The sequence below is a fragment of the Coloeus monedula genome (genome assembly GCF_965178545.1).
Source record: "Coloeus monedula genome assembly, chromosome: 15".
Lineage (NCBI taxonomy): Eukaryota > Metazoa > Chordata > Aves > Passeriformes > Corvidae > Coloeus > Coloeus monedula.
This window is the reverse complement of record NC_138795.1, coordinates 3405652-3423266: the sequence shown is the minus strand read 5'-3', so window position 1 is coordinate 3423266 and position 17615 is coordinate 3405652. Positions and strand designations below refer to the sequence as shown.

Below are 17615 nucleotides of genomic sequence, written 5' to 3'. Positions count from 1 at the left end.
AGTGAGGGAGCTCTTCCCAAGCATTCCAGTAGGGTGAAGAGGGGGACCAAGTGCTCCCAACACCTCATCCAGCCCTCAGGATTTGATGTTTCAGACATCAGCCTGAATCTCCCTTCACTGACTCGGATTTTGCCCCGATATGCTGGTGTTGCCTTGCTCAGGCAAGGCAATCCCCCAGCTCCTGCCCTGCAGCATCCCAGAGCCGTGTGCTCATGCCCAGGAGGAGGGACAGTGCTTGGTGCCCTGGTTGGCACCCAGGGCTGTTGCCCCCTGGGAGAGCTGGCTGGCCGGGTCCCTACTAGTTGCCCTCATCTGGGTATTTTTAGAAGCAAAGTGTAGTTTAATTGTGAGAGGGCGAGCGGCAGCCTCGGGAGGGGAAGCTGGGCGGCAGCGATAGGGCAGCTCCTTCCGCAGGCAGTGCCAGTGCAGCTCCAGCCACTGGGGCCAGACGCCTCCGGGAGTCAGCACTGGGACCCATCCCAACCCAATTCCACTGGGAACCTCTGCTGACTCCAAAGCTCGCACCATGAACCTCCCTGCATGGGGCCAGCAGGCACAGCGATGGCCCAGGGATCCTCACTGCTGCGAGTACTCCCATCCCATCCCATCCAGCCCCCCATCCCACCCAGCCCTCCCAGATCCCAGCTGAGCTGCACCCACCCCAATGGGGGCTGGGCAGGCTGATGGGGGCCAGTGTTCCTTGGGCTCCAGCTCACAGGCGCCAGCGGTTGTTTTTAGCCCAGAGAAAGTCCAATGTTTTGAGATTTTCTATTTTGAGCAGCAAAGCTGAAGAAGTGGAGCAGCTCCTGACCCCTGGGTGTCTGTGTGGAGCAGGACTGGCAGCCAGGCAGGGTGGGTGTGGGGCGGCTTCTGCCCCCCAAGGGGGATGTGGTTGCCCCCGGGTCTTCGCCCCACAGCTGCCTCCGTGGCCTCTTGCACGTCAGGCTGTGCCAGAGCCTGTTCCCATGCGATCCCATCTCTAATACTCTCCCAAGGGAGAACGGCCTTTTTCCGGCACTGGGATGTCATTCCTCCTTTCCCTCCTGCAGCAAGATCCCAGTAAAGGCTCCGGAGCAGGATATGGGGTGTTCCACCCCAGACCTGCAACCCTTGTACCCCACCATGGGTACGTGTGTGCCCTCACAGAGCCCCTGTGATGTGGCTCAGCTGGCATGTCCCCAGAGGGGATGGCCCTGGCAGAGAGGCACAGGGCTCAGACTGGGCTGCTGTGGTGGCACAGCCAGCTCAGCCCAGTGCTGGTGATGCTGCCACATGGAAGGTTTTGTCTCCTCGCAGCAGCCGTGGGGTCCATCCCCTGCACAGGAGAATGCTGGAGGACACAGACATCCATCTGGGAGCGGGGAGGGCTGGTACTCACTGGAGCTGCCACAGCAAGTTGTCATGACCACTGCTTCAAGGGATACATGTGAGATGACGAAGGTGACAACAGGTGCTGGCAGCTGGTGCCGCTTGCTGGGCTCCCCAGAGGCAGACACCAGCCCCAGGCACAGGCTTTGGTCTCGTTTTATTCAATCCTGCATTTCCAGAAGCACCTCGAGCTGCACACCAGCACTGCCATCCAGGGTCTGTGCTGGGGCCAGGTGCTGTGAATGCTGAGTGGGGCTGGGGGCCATATCCCCGGTGTCCCAGTGGGTCCCTAAGTGCGGTACCGGCGGGGGATGGCAAGGAGCCGGCGGAAGGCAGCACGGAAGTCCCGGTTGAAGAGGGTGTAGATGAGGGGGTTGACGCTGCTGTTGCAGTAGCCGATCCAGAAGAAGAAGTTGAAGAGGGGCTTGGAGATGTGGCAGCCCTGCCCACAGAGAGCCCCCAGGCTGTAGGTGAAGAAGAAGGGGAACCAGCACAGCACGAAGGCCCCCATCACCACAGCCAGCACGACGGTGAAGCGCCGCTCCCGCGCCCGCACCAGCCGCCGACGGCACAGCAGCACGCTCTGGTGCTGGCTCCGGCGCCGCCATCCCGGCATCCCAACGCCTGACCCCCTTCCATCGCCGCTGGCGGGGCGTGGGGAGCGGGCAGCGAGCAGGGCGGCCGTCCGCCGGGTAGTCAGGCGGTAGATGCGGCAGTAGACGGCGACCATGACGAGGCAGGGGATGAAGAAGGAGGCGGCGCAGGAGGCCAGCACGTACCAGGTCTCCTGGCTCAGCTGGCACTCCCGGCCCCCCGTCCGTGGCCGCAGGAGCGGTGGCAGTGCCACCAGGGCCGCCGCCGCCCAGACCGCCCCAATCATGCCCTTCACCCGCCGTGGGCTGCGGCGCAGGTTGAGCCGCGCTGCCCGTGTGACGGCCCAGTAGCGGTCGAGGCTGATGGCACAGAGGTGCCCGATGGACGCGGTGCAGAGCAGCACGTCCAGCGCCAGGTACAGGCTGCACCACAGCCCACCAAAGTACCAGTAGCCCATCACCTCGTTGGCCAGCGAGAAGGGCAGGACGAGGATGGCCACCAGGATGTCTGCCAAGGCCAGGGACACCAGGAAGAGGTTCTGTGGGGCTTGCAGGGCCCGGCTGGTGGAGATGGCCACCACCACCAGAGCGTTGCCCACCACCGTGGCCAGAAGGACGGACAGGGCGGCCAGCAAGATGAGCCCCGTGGCTGCAGGTGAGTGTGGGGCGCTGCCGGTGCCGCTGCCGTTACCGGAGGTGTTGGGAAGGGTGCTGGCTGGCTCCATGCTGGCCCAGCCCCTCAAGCAGATGAAGCCCCATGGGGCTTTCCCCCGCCCTGCTCACCGGTCCCGAAGCGGCTGCAGGCACATCCCCAGCATCGCTGAGTCCCTGGGGGGTTCTCCCGGCCACCACCACTCCTGCACTAACCCGGTCTGGTGGCGAGGTCGTCCTGGCCCAGTGGTTGCCCAGTCAGGCGTGCGGGACAGCAGCAGTGCTGAGAACACAGAGAGGCTCCCACGGCAGCGCTGCTGGCTCTGCTGGTCCTAGTCCGGAGGAGGGCGGGCGGGAAGGAGGGAGGGAGGGAAGGGTGGACCGATATCGCTGGCAGGAACCCAAACATCTGTGGGCAGTGGGAGAAGTTGTCATTGCCGCTTAAAGGGCTCCCTTCAGGGTTACCATGGCAGGAGGGCTTCTGCCATGGGTGCCAGGGCGCCCGGTGGTGCAGGGGTACTGCCCAACCATGCCGAGTCATCATCCTGCTGATCCCAGCCCAGCAGCACGGCAGCAGCCCAGCACCTTGCTGGCTGCCCTGTGCTGTGCCTCGCTCACTGATACGCTGCTGTGGCACAGAGTGGGGCACTATGGACCCTGCCAGCTCAGTCCTTCGGGGACAAGGCAGGTGGAAGATGCTGCCCGTGACACCTCAGTACAGCTGGCTACAGACCTCGGAGTTTAGCTGTGGCAGCATCACCACGTGCCCCACAGCACCAGCAGAGTGTTTGGTGTGTCCCCAGCACCAGCTGGGCTGAGCAGTGGTAGTGTGTGAGAAACGGGGAGGATGGTGGGGGTGGGGTACCTGTGACCGCAGGGTTTGCAGAGGGAGGACCCAAAGAGACACACATCTGGGGCATGGGCACTTCCCCTTTATTAGACACCAGCGGCCGCAGGAGCAGCAGCCCGGGTGTGCATCACCAGCTAGAGCCGTGTGGCACCGTGAGGGAGTGGGCGAGGGGAGCCCACCCGGATGGTGGGGCTGGGCATCTCCTCGGGGTAGGAGAGGGCGGGGTTGTCCAGCCCCAGCCTGGCCTTGTCGCGGGGAGAGCCCTCGTGCTCCTCCCAGCCCTCGGCGCTGCGGCAGCGGTCAGTGCAGCACAGGGTGGCCTGGGTGATGACGCGGTCGAGGGGCTGCAGGGAGTGCATCCAGGCGGGGAGGAAGTCCCAGGTCTGCAGCCACTTGGGCAGGCGGCCGGGGCTGTGCGCCTGCAGCGCGTTCACCAGCCCCACGAAGAAGAGGAGGCCGAGGAAGGGCGCACCCACCCCCACCAGCGCCCGCCAGCCCGCCATGGAGATGCCGAAGATGAGGGAGGGCAGCAGGAGGAAGCAGATGATGAGGTACAGCACGGCAAACCAGCGGTACTTGGCCGTGCGCTCGCCCAGCGCCTTGGCCATGCGGATGGGCAGGCGGGTGAAGGGCAGCGGGTACCACAGCAGGATGCCCGAGATGTTGAAGAAGAAGTGGCACAGAGCAATCTGTAGGGATGGCATCCCTGTCAAACTGGGCACGTGGGCTTCCCCCACCCCCTGCCCTGCCCGCTGACCCCATCCAACCCAGCCATGGCCCTGGGCTGACTGTACCTGGAAGGAGCTGGCCAGCTTGTCCCCCGGGCTGGCCAGGGCCGCCAGGATGGCAGTGGTGGTGGTGCCAATGTTTGAGCCCAGGGTCAGTGGGTAGGCACGCTCAATGCTGATCACCCCCAGGCCTGTGGGAGAGGCAGCCCATCCATCCCATCTCTCCTGGCAATGTCATCCCTGTGCTCTCCCAAGGATGTACAGCTCGTCCTGTCCCTCTGAGTGCTTTAGCACCCACAGGCCACAGGCTGGCACATGGCAGGGGACCAGGAATGGCCGGGACTCACCGATCAGGGGTGTGATGGCCGAGGTGAAGACAGAGCTGCTCTGCACCACGAAGGTCATCCCAGCACCCACCACCATGGCAAAGTACCCCGTGAGCCAGCTGAGCGGATGTGGGAGGTCTGCCACGGCATGGGCATGGACACAAACACGGATATGGGCAGGGCACATCAGGGTTGGGGGTCAGAGCAGCCAGGGACAGGTCGGAGGATGGCAGGTGGAGATGGGCATGGGTGACCATGTGGTACACGGTCCCCATCCTACTCACCCGTGTTGATGACCTTCTGGATGGCTTTGGCCACCTGCCCCTTGAGCAGGGAGTTGAGGAGTTTGACCAGGAGGATGAGGCAGGTGCAGAGCACGACGAGGGACCCGGCCAGCAGCACCAGCCCCACAGCCAGGTCGGGCAGTGGTGTGTCGGTGAAGAGGTGCTTGCCTGCCCCACAGCACGGCTGGGCAAGGGGCTGGGGCCAGCCCGGCCCCGCTCACAGACCTGCCCCCACAGACAGCCCCACACCCAGACCCCAGCCCAGCATCTCCCAGCCCTGAGCCACGTCATGGCTCCAGAACTTCTCCATCACGTGTACAACCCCCGGCCCTGCCTGCACCTCCCCAGCCCCATGCCCTGTGCCCCAGCCCTGCCCAAGCCCTCCACACCCACTCACACTTCTGCCTGGTGATGTTGTGGAGGACCTCGATGCCCTTAGTGCTGCAGTGGCCGGGGGATGTGCAGTTTGGGGGGGGCCCAAGTCCCACAGTGGCCATCTGCAAGGAGAAGGTGGGCTACAGCTGCCTCCACAGTGTCCACAGCCAGCCCTTGCCCACCACCCATCCTCTGTGGGATTGTTTGGTGGCCCCAGCAGGGCCACGGGCCCCTCACCTGTGGGGATGCAGGGCCACACCAGACGCGGATGAGGCTCCGGTTGCGCAGGCTCTCATCCCCTGTCGCGATGCCCGTGATCACAGACTTGTCCAGCTGCAACAACACACGTGTTGGAGAGGGTGCCTGGGGGCTAACAGCACCCACAGACTGGGGACATCTTCACTGGCATGGGGACACCACTGCCAGCCTGGGGACACTTGGATACAACCACCATCAAAGGGACACCAGTGCTGGGGACATCACCACCAGCCTGGGGCACACCATGCTGGCGAACACAACAGCTGAGGAGACCTGGATGATGAGCTTGGTGAAGGGCTCCGTGATGATCTTCAGCAGGTCGGGGGCATCCTTCCCGCTGCGGATGTTGAAGGTGGCCACGACCAGGCGGGTGACGTGGTGCAGGTAGCCACTCACCACCTCCAGTGGCAGCAGCACCAGCACCGACAGCCAGTTGAAGCAGTCGTGCACCGTGGCACCGGCGAAGGCTCTGTGCAGAGCAGAGGAGCTCGTTGGCATGGGGTGGTCCTGAGGAGCAGCCCCCAGCCCATCCAGCCCCTCTGACCCATCCAGCTCTCACCGTTTGAACTCACTGCGGTCGCCAGCCTGCATGAGGGCCACGATGGTGTTGGTGACCGAGGTGCCAATGTTGGAGCCCATGATGATGGGGATGGCAGAGCGCACCTCCAGCACTGGGGACAGAGAGACCTGCTAGCCTCACATGGCCTGGCTCAGGGTGACCCCATCCAGCCATCCCCTCCTCCAGCCTCAGCTCCCCAGGAGCCTCATGGGCACACTCACACCCTGAGGAGACCATGCTGACAATGATGGAGGTGGAGGTGGAGGAGCTCTGCACCAGCACGGTCACCAGGATGCCCACCACCAACCCAGCCACTGGATTGGAGAGGATGGCGTTGTCCTTGAAGATGTCCCCCGCCACCTTTCCTGTAAGGGAATGTGAGCACAGGCTGCTGGCACTGCCAGTGCCACCAGGTTCCCAGGCATCCCTGCCACCCTACTACCTCCAGCCAGCTGGAAGGCAGAGCTGAGCACGTCCAGAGAGCACACGAAGAGGTACAGGAACCCAAACATCAGGGGCACCTTTAGAAGGGAGACACAGAAGGACTGGACCCTGGCCCAGCACCCGAGCTCTGTGCAAGACAAGAGAGAGTGTTAAACTCCTGCTGTGTCATGGCCCTGGTTCCTCAGGCTCCTACAGCCTTATGCAGTTCTCTCGGCTCCTGGCAGCACAGGGCTCATGTCCCCAGCTATGCCACCTCTCCCTGGGTCCCCTCCATCTCCTCCCACACTGGAGTGCCTTGTGCCAACTGCCCCATTGTCCCTCAGTTCTTCCCACATCACCCCAGGATGCTCAGGGTCTCCCCTCCGGCACTCCCCTCCCATCCTGGCACCCCACAGTCCTGGCACACCAAGTACCCCAGGTGCCTCTGTCAGGTCTCTGGGGTGTTCCCCAGCCCGCGTGCTGTGTGAGACCCCCACCACCTGCGGGGTCTCACCTGGCTTCTGCAGCTCATCCAAGCCCAGGCGGTGCCCCTGCCAGGACAGCGCGTCCAGCTCATAGCGCTCCCGGCCCTCACGCAGGCGCCCCGGGGAGCCGGGGCAGGGGAAGCCATGGTCAGGGCAAGGCACAGCACTGACAGTGAAGGGGCAGGTGTGGGCACCCGGCAGCCGGTGCAGAGCTGGGGAGAGAGGGCACCTATGGTACAGCTCTGTCCTCACAGGGGCCTCCATGCAGAGGAGACCCCAGCACTGCCTGGGCCAGAAGCAGAGCTGAGCCAGGCGAGGAAGAGGAGGAGGGCTGGTGGCACCTACCTTGGGGGCTGGGGCAGTAGGCAAACTGTGGCCCGTGCACCACCCTTCCTCCCCGCACCGGGCAGCGACCAGGCAGGACCGGGCTCTCCGTCCGGTAGGGCAGCATCGCTCCTGCTGAGGCTGAGCAGAGGTGGCTGTGTGTCACCACAGCTGTGCTGCACCAACTACCATGTCCCCCCGAATCCCTGCAGCGCTGGCACCACTGAGGAGCACCATCCCATCATCTGTTGGTACCCTGGGCCACCAGCTGCTGCTGTGCCACCCCAGCGAGCTCCCAAAGGGCAGGCAGGGGGGGCAGGAAGGGGACTCCTCCTGCCCAGGGCCCAGCTCACCTGGGGCTGGCCGGGCACTCAGGGCAGTGCCACTTCCACATGCCACATCCACGCGTCCCTCCAGCGAAGTGGTCCGTGGGGCACCACGGCCCTTTATACACACGCCAAGAGCAAAGTCTAAGGAGCCCCGTGTTGCCCCTCACCTCCGCTCGCTGCTCACCTCCTCCCCAGAAATTCCTGCAGTTAATGGGTAACCCCCACCACATCCCACGTCAGCTGCGGCGGATGGGGCACATGCCCCCGGGGTACCGCGCCCCTGGCACTCCCCGACTCGCCTGCCCGGGGTCTGGGTAAGCGGCAGTGATGAGCAAAGCCGGGGCACTGCTGGAGCCCAGTGCCCGAGGGGTGATGCCGGAGCAGCCTCAGCTCTCCATCATTTGGTGCCAGGTGGTTCATCCACTGCACGAGAGGAGGAGGAAGAGGAGAAGGGCTTGGTGCTGGTGCTGCTGGGGCATCACAAACCAGAGGTGAGGCCATGCACACATCCAGCACCTTCAGTGCCATTGGAGCATCAGCCATGAGGGACCCAGCTCTGCCCAGGGCACAATGTCCTCACTCCCAGGGCATTGGTGGTGGGTGATGCCAACACCGGTGTGATCCTTGTGTCCTGCCACTGGTGGTGATGGTGGCACGCAGCCCAGCTCTGCCTGTGCCAGCGGCCCAGTGTGGGGCAGCCAGCAGTGCTGTGAGGGCTGTGGGGCAGAGCCTGCGTCTCCCTGGCACCACATCTCCCCGGCGCGTGCGATGGGTGGGCAGGAGAGGAGCGAGGCCAGCACTGCCGTCACCACCTCCTCGGCCCTGTTTATCATTACCTGCTGCTTACACACCTCCAGCCAAGTTTCCATCCACCCACAGGACACCCAGCCGGCTCATGTCCACAGCTGTCCAGGGGAGAGACAGTGGCCAAAGGGCTCCTCCAGCCCCGGTGCCTGTGGGAGTGGGCACAAAGCTGTTCAGTTGCCACATCCCCATTTCTCCAGGATTAAGCACTTCCAGGAGCCATCACCATAGATGAGCCAGGTGCAAGTGTATGGGGGGAACAAGGGCAGATCCCTTGGGTACTCCAGGGCACCCAGGGACTGCCTGGGGTACCTGTGCCAGTGCTGGAACACCATTGAGCCACCTCCACTGAGTCACAGACTGATGGAGCTGAATGCCCGGGAGGTGCCACAGCAGGGGACACGTCCTGGCTCCGCAGGGCCTGGGGACCCTTCTGTCCGGGGGGGCAGGGGTGCAGCCAGTGTGCAGGAGGCTGGTGTCCGCACTTGCCCCGTGCCCAGGGGCTCTTGGCCAGCTGCCCCCACAATCATTAACCCAGTGAGGCCCTGGCAGCTCTGGCTGTCACTCATTGACAGAGTCGGGGCTGAAGTCCTTGGCCGTGCCGGCCCTGCAGCTTCCCCTACTCCGTCAGCAGTGCCGGGAAAACAAGCTCCTGGCACTGCCCCTTGCTGCCAGTCAGGGTGGCACTGGAGCCAAGGACTGGCCCCAGCTCTGCCATGGGCCTGGGAGGGCTCCATAGGGGACAGGGAGGTTGAGGGGACATTGCTGCTGGGAAAAGAACCATCCAGCCTTGATGACAGAGAAGGAAAGAAAGGCACATCCAGGCAATGCTCTTTATTTCCCCTGGTTCCACACCACAGACAGAACTGAGCAGCATCACAGAGACACAGGGGGGCTCTGACTAAGGCCACAGGGCTGCAGCTGGCTGTGGCGGCATGGGACTGGGTGGCCATGCCCCCATTTCTGGGCAAGCCTGGGTGCCCTGGGTCACCCCTCTGCCTTTGGCCAGGCAGTGGTGACAGACTGGTTAGGCAAGGCACAGCCAGGAAGGGCTCTGGCATGTATGGACTGTGAAGGGATCTCCTGGCTGCTGTTGGGGGAATGTCTCCATCACACATTCTGTCTGGGACCTCTGGGGACACTGGGCTGCTGGGCATGGGGACCAACAGGGTACAGCCAGGACTGGCAGATCCTAGGCTCAAGGCTACAGCCCAGCACAGCCGCTGGCAGGAATGACAGGCTGGGCACACGCTGGGGACCTGCGCAGCAGGTTGAGGTGCTCAGCACACAGGGGTGCTGCATTCTGCTGGCACCAAGCAGAGCTGTACCCAAAGGCTGAGCACCCGCAGCCCCAGTGGGGATGGGGCAGGGGGGATATGGGGATTTGCTCCTGTGTGTCCCTCAGCGGTCACCCATGCAGGATCTCCAGTGAGGAGGAGGAAGGCTTTTTTGGCACAATCTGCTGGCTCTGCCTCTGTCTGCCTGGGGCAGGAACCATGTGCCCTGCTCCAAGCAGTGCTACTGCGGCAGGATCAGGCCACGCTCACGCAATGCAGATGTAACAACCTGCCCGGGGCACAGCCTGGCAGGGCCATGCTCACCCTCCCCAGGAAGAGTGGACTTGCAAATCAACAACGGGGCAGCCCTGTTCCCACGGGGCCAGGGACTGGATCTGGCTCTCAGCTCCAGGCACATGTTCTCCTGACCCTGCCTGCCCACAGCACCGGAGTTCAGGACTGGAGCCTGCCTTTCCTCCCCACCCACCCTATATATCCTACACACCCTTCACTGGGAAGGGAGCTTTCTCCACCCAAACAGTGAGTGGGGCTGTGCCAGCCTGACACAGACAGGATGTGCTGGGCAGGCAGCTCTGCTGCAGGCAGAGGCACTGGGCAGGAAAGTGCCAGGCATGCACGGGACGTTGCAAAGTGCTTTGCAACAGGGGTTCAAACTATGTACAGGACTCCCTTGATGTGCACCGGGATGTGGCCCCACAGACGGGCATGGCAGCTGCTCAGCCACTCACAGTGACACGACACGACAGTTTGGGACAGGATGTGGACGAATCTGCAGTCCGGGCAGTGTCGGCGGTGCAGGGCAGGGGCTGTCGGGCCCGTGTTGAACCCCGGCATGGCCTGGGGGTGCCACGCGCCGGGTGTGGACGTGCAGCAGGACCCATCAGAGCTTGTGGTCAAACGAAGGCTGAGCCAGCGCAGGCTCTTCCTGAGGGAGGCTGTTTCCCTCAGAGTCAGGCTGAGGGGCACTGGGCTGATCTGACCCCTTGCAGGCACTGTTGTCCTGCACGGGGAGCTGGAGGAAGTCAGGCAGGACCAGGTCCTCCTTAGAGAGCAGCCCACGCTGGTCGTTGGCCCGGCAGCTCTGGGCACGGTTCAGCAGCTCCACCAGCCCTGGGGAAATGCAGATCATGCACCTGAGCCAGGCACTGGGGCTTTGTCCTAGCACCTCGGCTGCCCTCTCCACCTGACATGACCCTGAACATGTCCCAGGCACAGCACCTGCACCTTCTCCCTGCTCCACGCCAGACCCCAAGACCCCACAGCCCATTCCCAGCTTCACAGGACCCTGCACCCATCCCCAGCACACCAGGGGCTCTGCATCCCTCGGCCTGTGTTTTGCCCCAACCCCTCAGGTTTCAGACATGCCAGGTCTCACCTTCCAGGTCATACGTGCGGCGGTTGAGGTTCATGGCAGCTGAAGCCCGTGGCCTGGAGAAGGAGGAGGGCACCTCCCACCGCGTGTCAGGCTCTGCTCCTGTTGGGCTTCCCTCCTGCAATGAGCAGCCCAGGCCTCAGCCACGGGGCGAGGAGGCAGCGCTCCCCTGGGCTGTGTCCCCATCACCCTCCCACAGCCTGGCTCCTGCCTCAGCACCCACTGCCCAGCCCCGTGGCAAGTGCTGGGGCCACAGCAGGGCCCAGCTTCCCTGTGGACCATGGCAGCAGCTGTGAGGGCATCTCTGACCGGGGCTGGTGGGATTTTATGCTCACCTCATTCCGGAGCAGAGAGGGGGCAGCCGCAGCCTCAGCACTCTCCATCACTCGCACGTCTGCAAGGGAAGTGATGCTCAGTGCCCCATCCCAGCATCCTGGTCCTGGCCCGGCCAGTGACAGGATGGACCTTGTCCCAGGGAGCAGGAGCCATGGCCAGCAGGAAACAGCCTGACGCTGTGAGTGCTCTTCAGGGTGATGTGGCTTGAGGGGACATGGTTTGGGAGGGAGGACACTTTACCTGCTGGCGTTTCCAAGACAAGTTTCTGAGCAGACACTGTGCTGACCAGCTTCTCCAGGTCCAGGGTGGCTGGCTCGCCTTGCTGCAACAGGAACAGCAGCCAGTGTCACACTCGCTGTGGCCCAGCAAAGGCAGCCAGGCTGAGGACCTGCTTGTCCAGACCCCACTGTGCCAGCTCAGGGAACACCCACTGGTCCCTCCCAGCACGCAGTGGGGTGTATGGCCCATACCAAAACCTGTGATTTTACGAGCCCACAGGCTGTCCCTGGCACACACCACTGCTCCCCACCACCTGCTCACAGCCTGAGCCCCAAACCCAGGGCTCCCCCCAAACCACAGGGGCTGGGCTGTGCCGAGGCCCGAGCCTCACCCTGCGCAGCAGCGCCTGCTCCACGCTCACGCCGTACTTCCCCAGCACGGGCTGCAGCGCTTCTCGGATGCGCTTGGTTGACCTGGCTGTGATGCGGATGGTCTTGTTGAGGGAGGAGATCTCCAGGCTGCAGAGGGGGAGAAGAGGTTGTTGCAGGCAAATATGGACAGGCAGGAGCAGAGCCAGAGCACTTGGGACTGCCTGGGGGACTGGGTTTGAGGCACTGTGGATGGCCAATAGCATCAGCCCCAAAGCTCCCACTCACTCAAAGCTTATCCTGTTCTCCAGCTTCACCTCCTGGTCTGCCAACACGGAGCACTCCTGGTCTAGCACCAGCGCTTTCTGCAAGAGACAAACCATCAGGAGAGAGCCAGCAGAGTGGCACGTGGTCCCAGCACAGCAGGGATGGTTTGGCTGGCAGAAACCCTGCTCCCCCCTGCCTGCCCTACCTGCTCATTCCCCACCAGGTAGACCTTGATGTCGGGGAGGCTGAAGCCGCGTTTCTCACATATCCCCACCAGCATGTCCCGGATGGAGCGGCCGGCCCGGATGGAGGCCAGCGAGGCCGTGCCGTCGGGCAGGTACACGCAGCAGTACTTCATGGGCTTGGCCGGCAGCTCTGCCTCGCTGCCCCCCAGGCTCTTCTGCTGGCCCTGAGGGAGGGATGCGGCGGGATGAGCCCAGCCAGTGGCAGCGTGGTGCCGTGGGATTGGCGTGGTGCCGACTCACCTCCGTGCAGGGGCTGGTGGCTGTGCTGGCCGAGGACAAGAAGCCCAGGTCCAGGCTGGCTGAGGAGTTGAGTGAGCCCTGGGACTCCCTCCACAGCATGGCGCTCCTGCCGCCTTCTCCCCCCTCTAGGACAGACAGAGGGATGGTGGTAGGGACGTGAACACCCCTCAGGGTGGTGTGGCCCCTCTGGCCTGCTCAGCACAGCACCCACCTGCCCAAGAGGGCTCCCGCCGCTCTCCCTTCCTGAAGGACCGGCGAGGGCTGCGGTTGGCACCACTGCCTGCTGTCTCCACGCCCAGTGGCAGGGACTTGCCCAGCTTCAGCTTTGACTTCTGGGGTGAATTGAGCAGCATCTCAGCCTGCGGACATCTGAGGTCTCCCCTTCCCTTTCCTTGGTCTCCTGACTGCTTGTCTGTCCTCAGCCTGGGGCTGAGGAGCAGGGAAGGGACCCAGCACCAAGGGGACATGTCCCCATTCCCCTTTCCCCCACACTCACCTTGCTGAGGTCAGGAGGGGGGCTGCTGCTGCGGGAGTGGGGCCGCAGGTCGGGCAGGGGCTGCCCCTGGCTCTCTGCCCGCAGGCAGGCCTGGTAGAGCGGGGATTTCACGAAACGTGTATAGCTGTCAAACTTCATCAAGTTGAAGATCTGGAAAGGGAGGATGTGTGTGCTTAAGACCCCTGCCCACCAGTGGCTCCAGCCACTGCCCCATGGCACAGCCCCACGGTGACAGCAGTGATGCTGGTGACATGTGGGGTGGTCCCACAACCCCCCCATCCTGCGGGTGGAGCTCAGGTGCTGCCCATACCTGGAGCTGCTGGATGCGAAACATGTCTGGGGAGGGGGTGGCCAGCATGTCCTCCCCAATCCAGGCCTGCTTGTCAATGTTCACAGGGCTGACCGAGTGGCTGGAGAGGAACTCATCGTAGATCCGCCGTGCCTCCTGGGCCAGCTGGGGGGATAGGAGGCCAGGCTGAGACCAGCAACCCCCTCCTCTGTACCACCCCAGGGGAGCCTCTTGCTCACCCCACAGAGACACCTGAGTCCTGAAGAACCAACCTGCCCCAGGACCAGCTCAGTACCTGGACTTCAGGACCAAGCTTTGGGCATGACATGCCAGTCTCTCAGCAAAGGTACAACCTGAGGGAGGAACCATCTCCTGCAGCCACCTAGCTCTGTCCCCATCATCCCCTATCCATCTCTGCCCTTGGTCTTGTTTGTCCCCCCAGAAACACTCTCCACCCTCTGGCTGTCCCAGGCTGAGAAAGCACATCCTGCTCTGTGGGGCAGGCAAGCCCAGCTGTGGCTTTTCAGATGCACATCACATCCATCTTGTTACTCCTTCTGCAAGAGCCCCCAGCCTGCTCAGCCCCCTAGAAAAGGGGACTGCCAGGACCCCTGGACATGCAGGCTGGACAGATCTGCCCGCATCCCTCCCAGCAGCTGTGTGACCAAGCCTGCACAGAGCTGGTACCTGCTGTGTGTCACTGGCTGGGATCTGCTGGAAGCGTTCACATGCTTGCCAAAAGTAGACGTTTTCAGCACTGAACTCCTTCTTGAGGAACTCCTGCAGGGAAGAGAGCTGCTGGTCTGGTGGCACCGTGGCTGTGGGACAGTCGGTGTCCAACAGCAGCTGGGAGCAGGCACTGAGCTCTGGGCTGTGGCACTCACAGTGAAGTAGGTGACAGCCACACGGTCCTGCAGCAGTGTCTCGAAGGATTCGGCCCAGCTGACCACAGAGCCCTGTGTGGATCCACACGAGGCTGGTGGGCCCGGCAGGCTGTTCACACTGTGGTTGCTGCCACGGGTCCGGGAGGCATTTAACTCTGAGAGAAAAAAAGGGTCAGTTCTTGCTGTCTTCCTGTCCCCCAGCATCACACCCTGGCACCAGCAGCCCTCTGTGTGCCCCATCTGGATCGGAGCTGGTGAGCGCTGGGTAGGGAACATAAGGAGCATCACAGTGGCACCCTTGGAGTCCCTGGTGCCACAGCTGGCACTTCCCGGCACGACAGCTCTCCCTGCCAGCGCTGGCAGTTCTGCCCACCCTTGGTGTCATTGTGACTCCACCTGTGACTCATGTCCCGGGGTAAGACAGCCGTGGGGAAGGCACCCAGCCAGCAGGGAAAGCAGAGCGGAAGGGGACACGGATGGCAGACAGAGTGGAGGGAAGCTTGGAAGATGGGCAGAGATGCCTGAACCCACCTTCTCCATTGCTCTGGCCATGATGAGGGACAAACACAGCACGTGGAGGGCACAGCAAGTGTCATTTCCAGCTCCCAACCCTGAGGAAACCCCACCTCGGGGAAACCCAGGGTGACCATGTATTCAGAAAGATGGAAGTTCCCGGGGACAACCCCAGCTTTGGAACTGGTTTGACTGGTGTGCAGCTGGAAGCAGGGGGTCATTTGCAAGAGAAGGCAAGGGTATGGAAGCAGTGCTCTCCTGGCAAAGCTGGCAGGAATGGAGTAGGTGTGTCAGGCTGCTCCTTTGCCGGGCTCCCCACTGGGTCTAAACCACGGGTAACTGGGGCCGAGACAGTCAAATAAACCGTCTGAGATATCCAGTGCACAGTGAGACTGACAGACAGACAGACGGACTCCCTCAGACAAAAGTGCCAGCTGAGCAGCCAAAGGGAGGGACAGGCACCAGGGGCCAAGTGGGAGGGATGTGGGGACACGGCCAGTCCCAGGCAGAGGGCTCAGCCCTGCACTGTGGGGGCCCTGCCTCCTGCCCATGGCACAGCCTGTGCTGACACAGGACCTCACTGTCTGCTGGCTCCCTGCCCCTGGCACCAGGCTGCCTGTGGGCTTCCCCCTCCCCTGAAGATGATGCCGGCCTCCTGTCCCAGGGCAAAGAGCGGCCTTACCTCCATCTGACACGGCCGGGCCCTGTGGGGGTGGAAAGAAGAGAGGTGAGAGGGGCTGCACAGGATCTGTGGGCCTGGTGGAGTGGTACCTGGGCAGGCAGCAGCACCAGGGCAAGCCCAGTCTGAACCCAGAGCAAGAGACACTGTCAGCACACACTGCTCTGGTGTCACCTGCCCTGTGTCAGAGGCAGGACACAGGACTTCCAGCCCAGGGCAGCAGGGAGAGTTACAAGGTGGGTGCAGCTTTTCTCCCACCTCCCCATGGCCTGGGGCCAGGCCCGTGATTGGGAAAGGGCAGATGCTATCAGATGTTACCCTGCCACCCCAAACAAGAAGGGAGGAGAGAAGCAGCCTCCACGGCACAGGAAGAGGAGGGGAGGAGGGGAGGGAAGGAAGGACAACCACAGAGCCCTAGGCAGGCAAACTGCCTGTTCCCTCTTTCCTTGGAGCCTGGAGCTACCGGAGGGCAAATGCCCAAAAAACAGAGACCAAGTGCTGCCAGCTCAGGGCACAGCAGGACAGGGTGTCCTGCAGCACCTACTGGACCCCCCAGGTACCAGCCCTGGGGATGGAGTACCCAGGACCCACAGCAAGCAGGGACTTGGGCAGAGCCTCCGTAGCCAAAGCCCAGCCAAGCACTCGCTGCACGGTGCTGTCTCTCATCACCTGCTTGGGGCCACACTGAAGTGGTGCCCACACTCGAGTGATGCCCTTGACCCAGCTGGCCCGTGCCCCCCGCCCTGCCAGCCCCACACACCCCAGCCTACCCCGTACATCCCCGACTGTCTCCACCCCTGCCTTTCCCTGCTACCCCACCCCACATGCCTCTGCCACGTCTCTTACCCCAGTCCCATGTCCCTCTATCTTGCCAACTCCTCGCTCCTCCCCATCCATCCCTGCTGCCCACACCCACACAGCCCTGCCGTGCCTGCGCCGCCCAGCCCCACACACACCAGCACTGCTGACTTCTGCGACCCCATCCCCATCCGCCACTGCTTGTCCATTACCCCGTGCCGCACATCCCCACTTACAACGCTGTCCTAGCCTCATAAACCCCTGCTGCTCATTAGCCCAGCCCCACACACTGCTGCCTGCCCTAAAACCCCTCTACGACTCCTCCTGCTTTGGTTCCCCATCCTGCCCTGCCTGCCCAGAGCCCGCCTGCCTGTTTCCTGACTCCATACATCCCTCTGTCTGCCCGTTATCCCCTCCACACGCCCTGCCCGCCCGGTCCGCGATCCCACACATCCCCCGCCTGCCCGGTACCGAGCCCCACGCCGCGCCGCCGGGCGGGGCAGCCCCGGGGGATGGGGACCGGCACCCCGGGGGATGAGGACCGGCGTGCCGGGCACTCACCATGCGCCCGTTCTGGACCACCAGCAGTTTGCCCTTGCCCTGCATCCCTGGCTCGGCCCGGCCCGGCGCGCTACGGGCGCGGCCCGCGGCCCCGCAGCATCCCCGGCCGGCGGCGCGGCTCTCCCGGCCCGGCCCGGCCCGGCGCTCCCGGCACTACCACACTACCGCTTTCGGCTCTCACAGGAAGTGTCGCCATGGGAACCGAGACCGCAGCGGGGGGAGCGGGGCTGCCCGCCCGCCCCGCGCCGCCGGCACCGCCCCGGTGGGCACCGGCTCCAGCTCCGGGCCAGGAGCCGCCGCGGCGCCGCTGCATCTCCGTCCCCATCCCCGTCCCTGTCTCCATCTGCATCCGCATCCGTTATCCCATTCCCATCTGCATCCCTGTTCCCATCCCCATCCCACTCATTCCCCATTCCCATCCCCATCTCCATCTGCATCCACATCCGTGATCCCATCCCCATCTGCATCCTTGTTTCCATCCCCATCCCTGTCCCTGTCTCCATTCACATCTACATCCATGACCACATCCGCATCTGCATCCCTGTTCCCAAACCCATCCCAGTCTCCATTCCCAGCATGGCTGTGCTGCCTTGGGGTCACCACCCCGTTGTCCCCCCTCCCTGCAGCCTGGACAGCCCGAGCGGGCTCCTCCCGGCCATCGCATCACCCCAGGGAAGGGGGGTGTAGGGGCAC

General features: G+C 63.6%; 3 protein-coding genes across 3 annotated transcripts; all 3 read right to left on the bottom strand.

Moving 5' to 3' along the window:
- Positions 1-1657: 1657 nt before the first annotated feature.
- Positions 1658-2686, bottom strand: LOC309578732 (alpha-2Db adrenergic receptor-like; the record flags this gene model as incomplete). Its single annotated transcript, XM_082291549.1, has 1 exon — positions 1658-2686. One exon carries the CDS (start codon positions 2684-2686, stop codon positions 1658-1660), a length of 1029 nt encoding a protein of 342 aa, XP_082147675.1.
- Positions 2687-3596: 910 nt separating this feature from the next.
- Positions 3597-7351, bottom strand: SLC34A1 (solute carrier family 34 member 1; the record flags this gene model as incomplete). Its single annotated transcript, XM_082291766.1, has 12 exons — positions 3597-4151; positions 4257-4381; positions 4538-4654; positions 4801-4968; positions 5198-5297; positions 5413-5508; positions 5707-5902; positions 5993-6104; positions 6214-6357; positions 6435-6563; positions 6930-7112; positions 7246-7351. The coding sequence occupies 12 exons, from the start codon at positions 7349-7351 to the stop codon at positions 3597-3599; spliced, it is 2031 nt and encodes a 676-aa protein (XP_082147892.1).
- A 3184-nt stretch (positions 7352-10535) lies between these two features.
- RGS14 (regulator of G protein signaling 14) lies at positions 10536-16967 on the bottom strand (the record flags this gene model as incomplete). Its single annotated transcript, XM_082291603.1, has 15 exons — positions 10536-10765; positions 11031-11145; positions 11363-11421; positions 11604-11685; positions 11974-12100; positions 12239-12315; positions 12423-12626; positions 12703-12827; positions 12914-13034; positions 13199-13348; positions 13509-13652; positions 14175-14267; positions 14372-14526; positions 15567-15588; positions 16923-16967. 15 exons carry the CDS (start codon positions 16965-16967, stop codon positions 10536-10538), a joined length of 1749 nt encoding a protein of 582 aa, XP_082147729.1.
- Between the last annotated feature and the right edge of the window lie 648 nt (positions 16968-17615).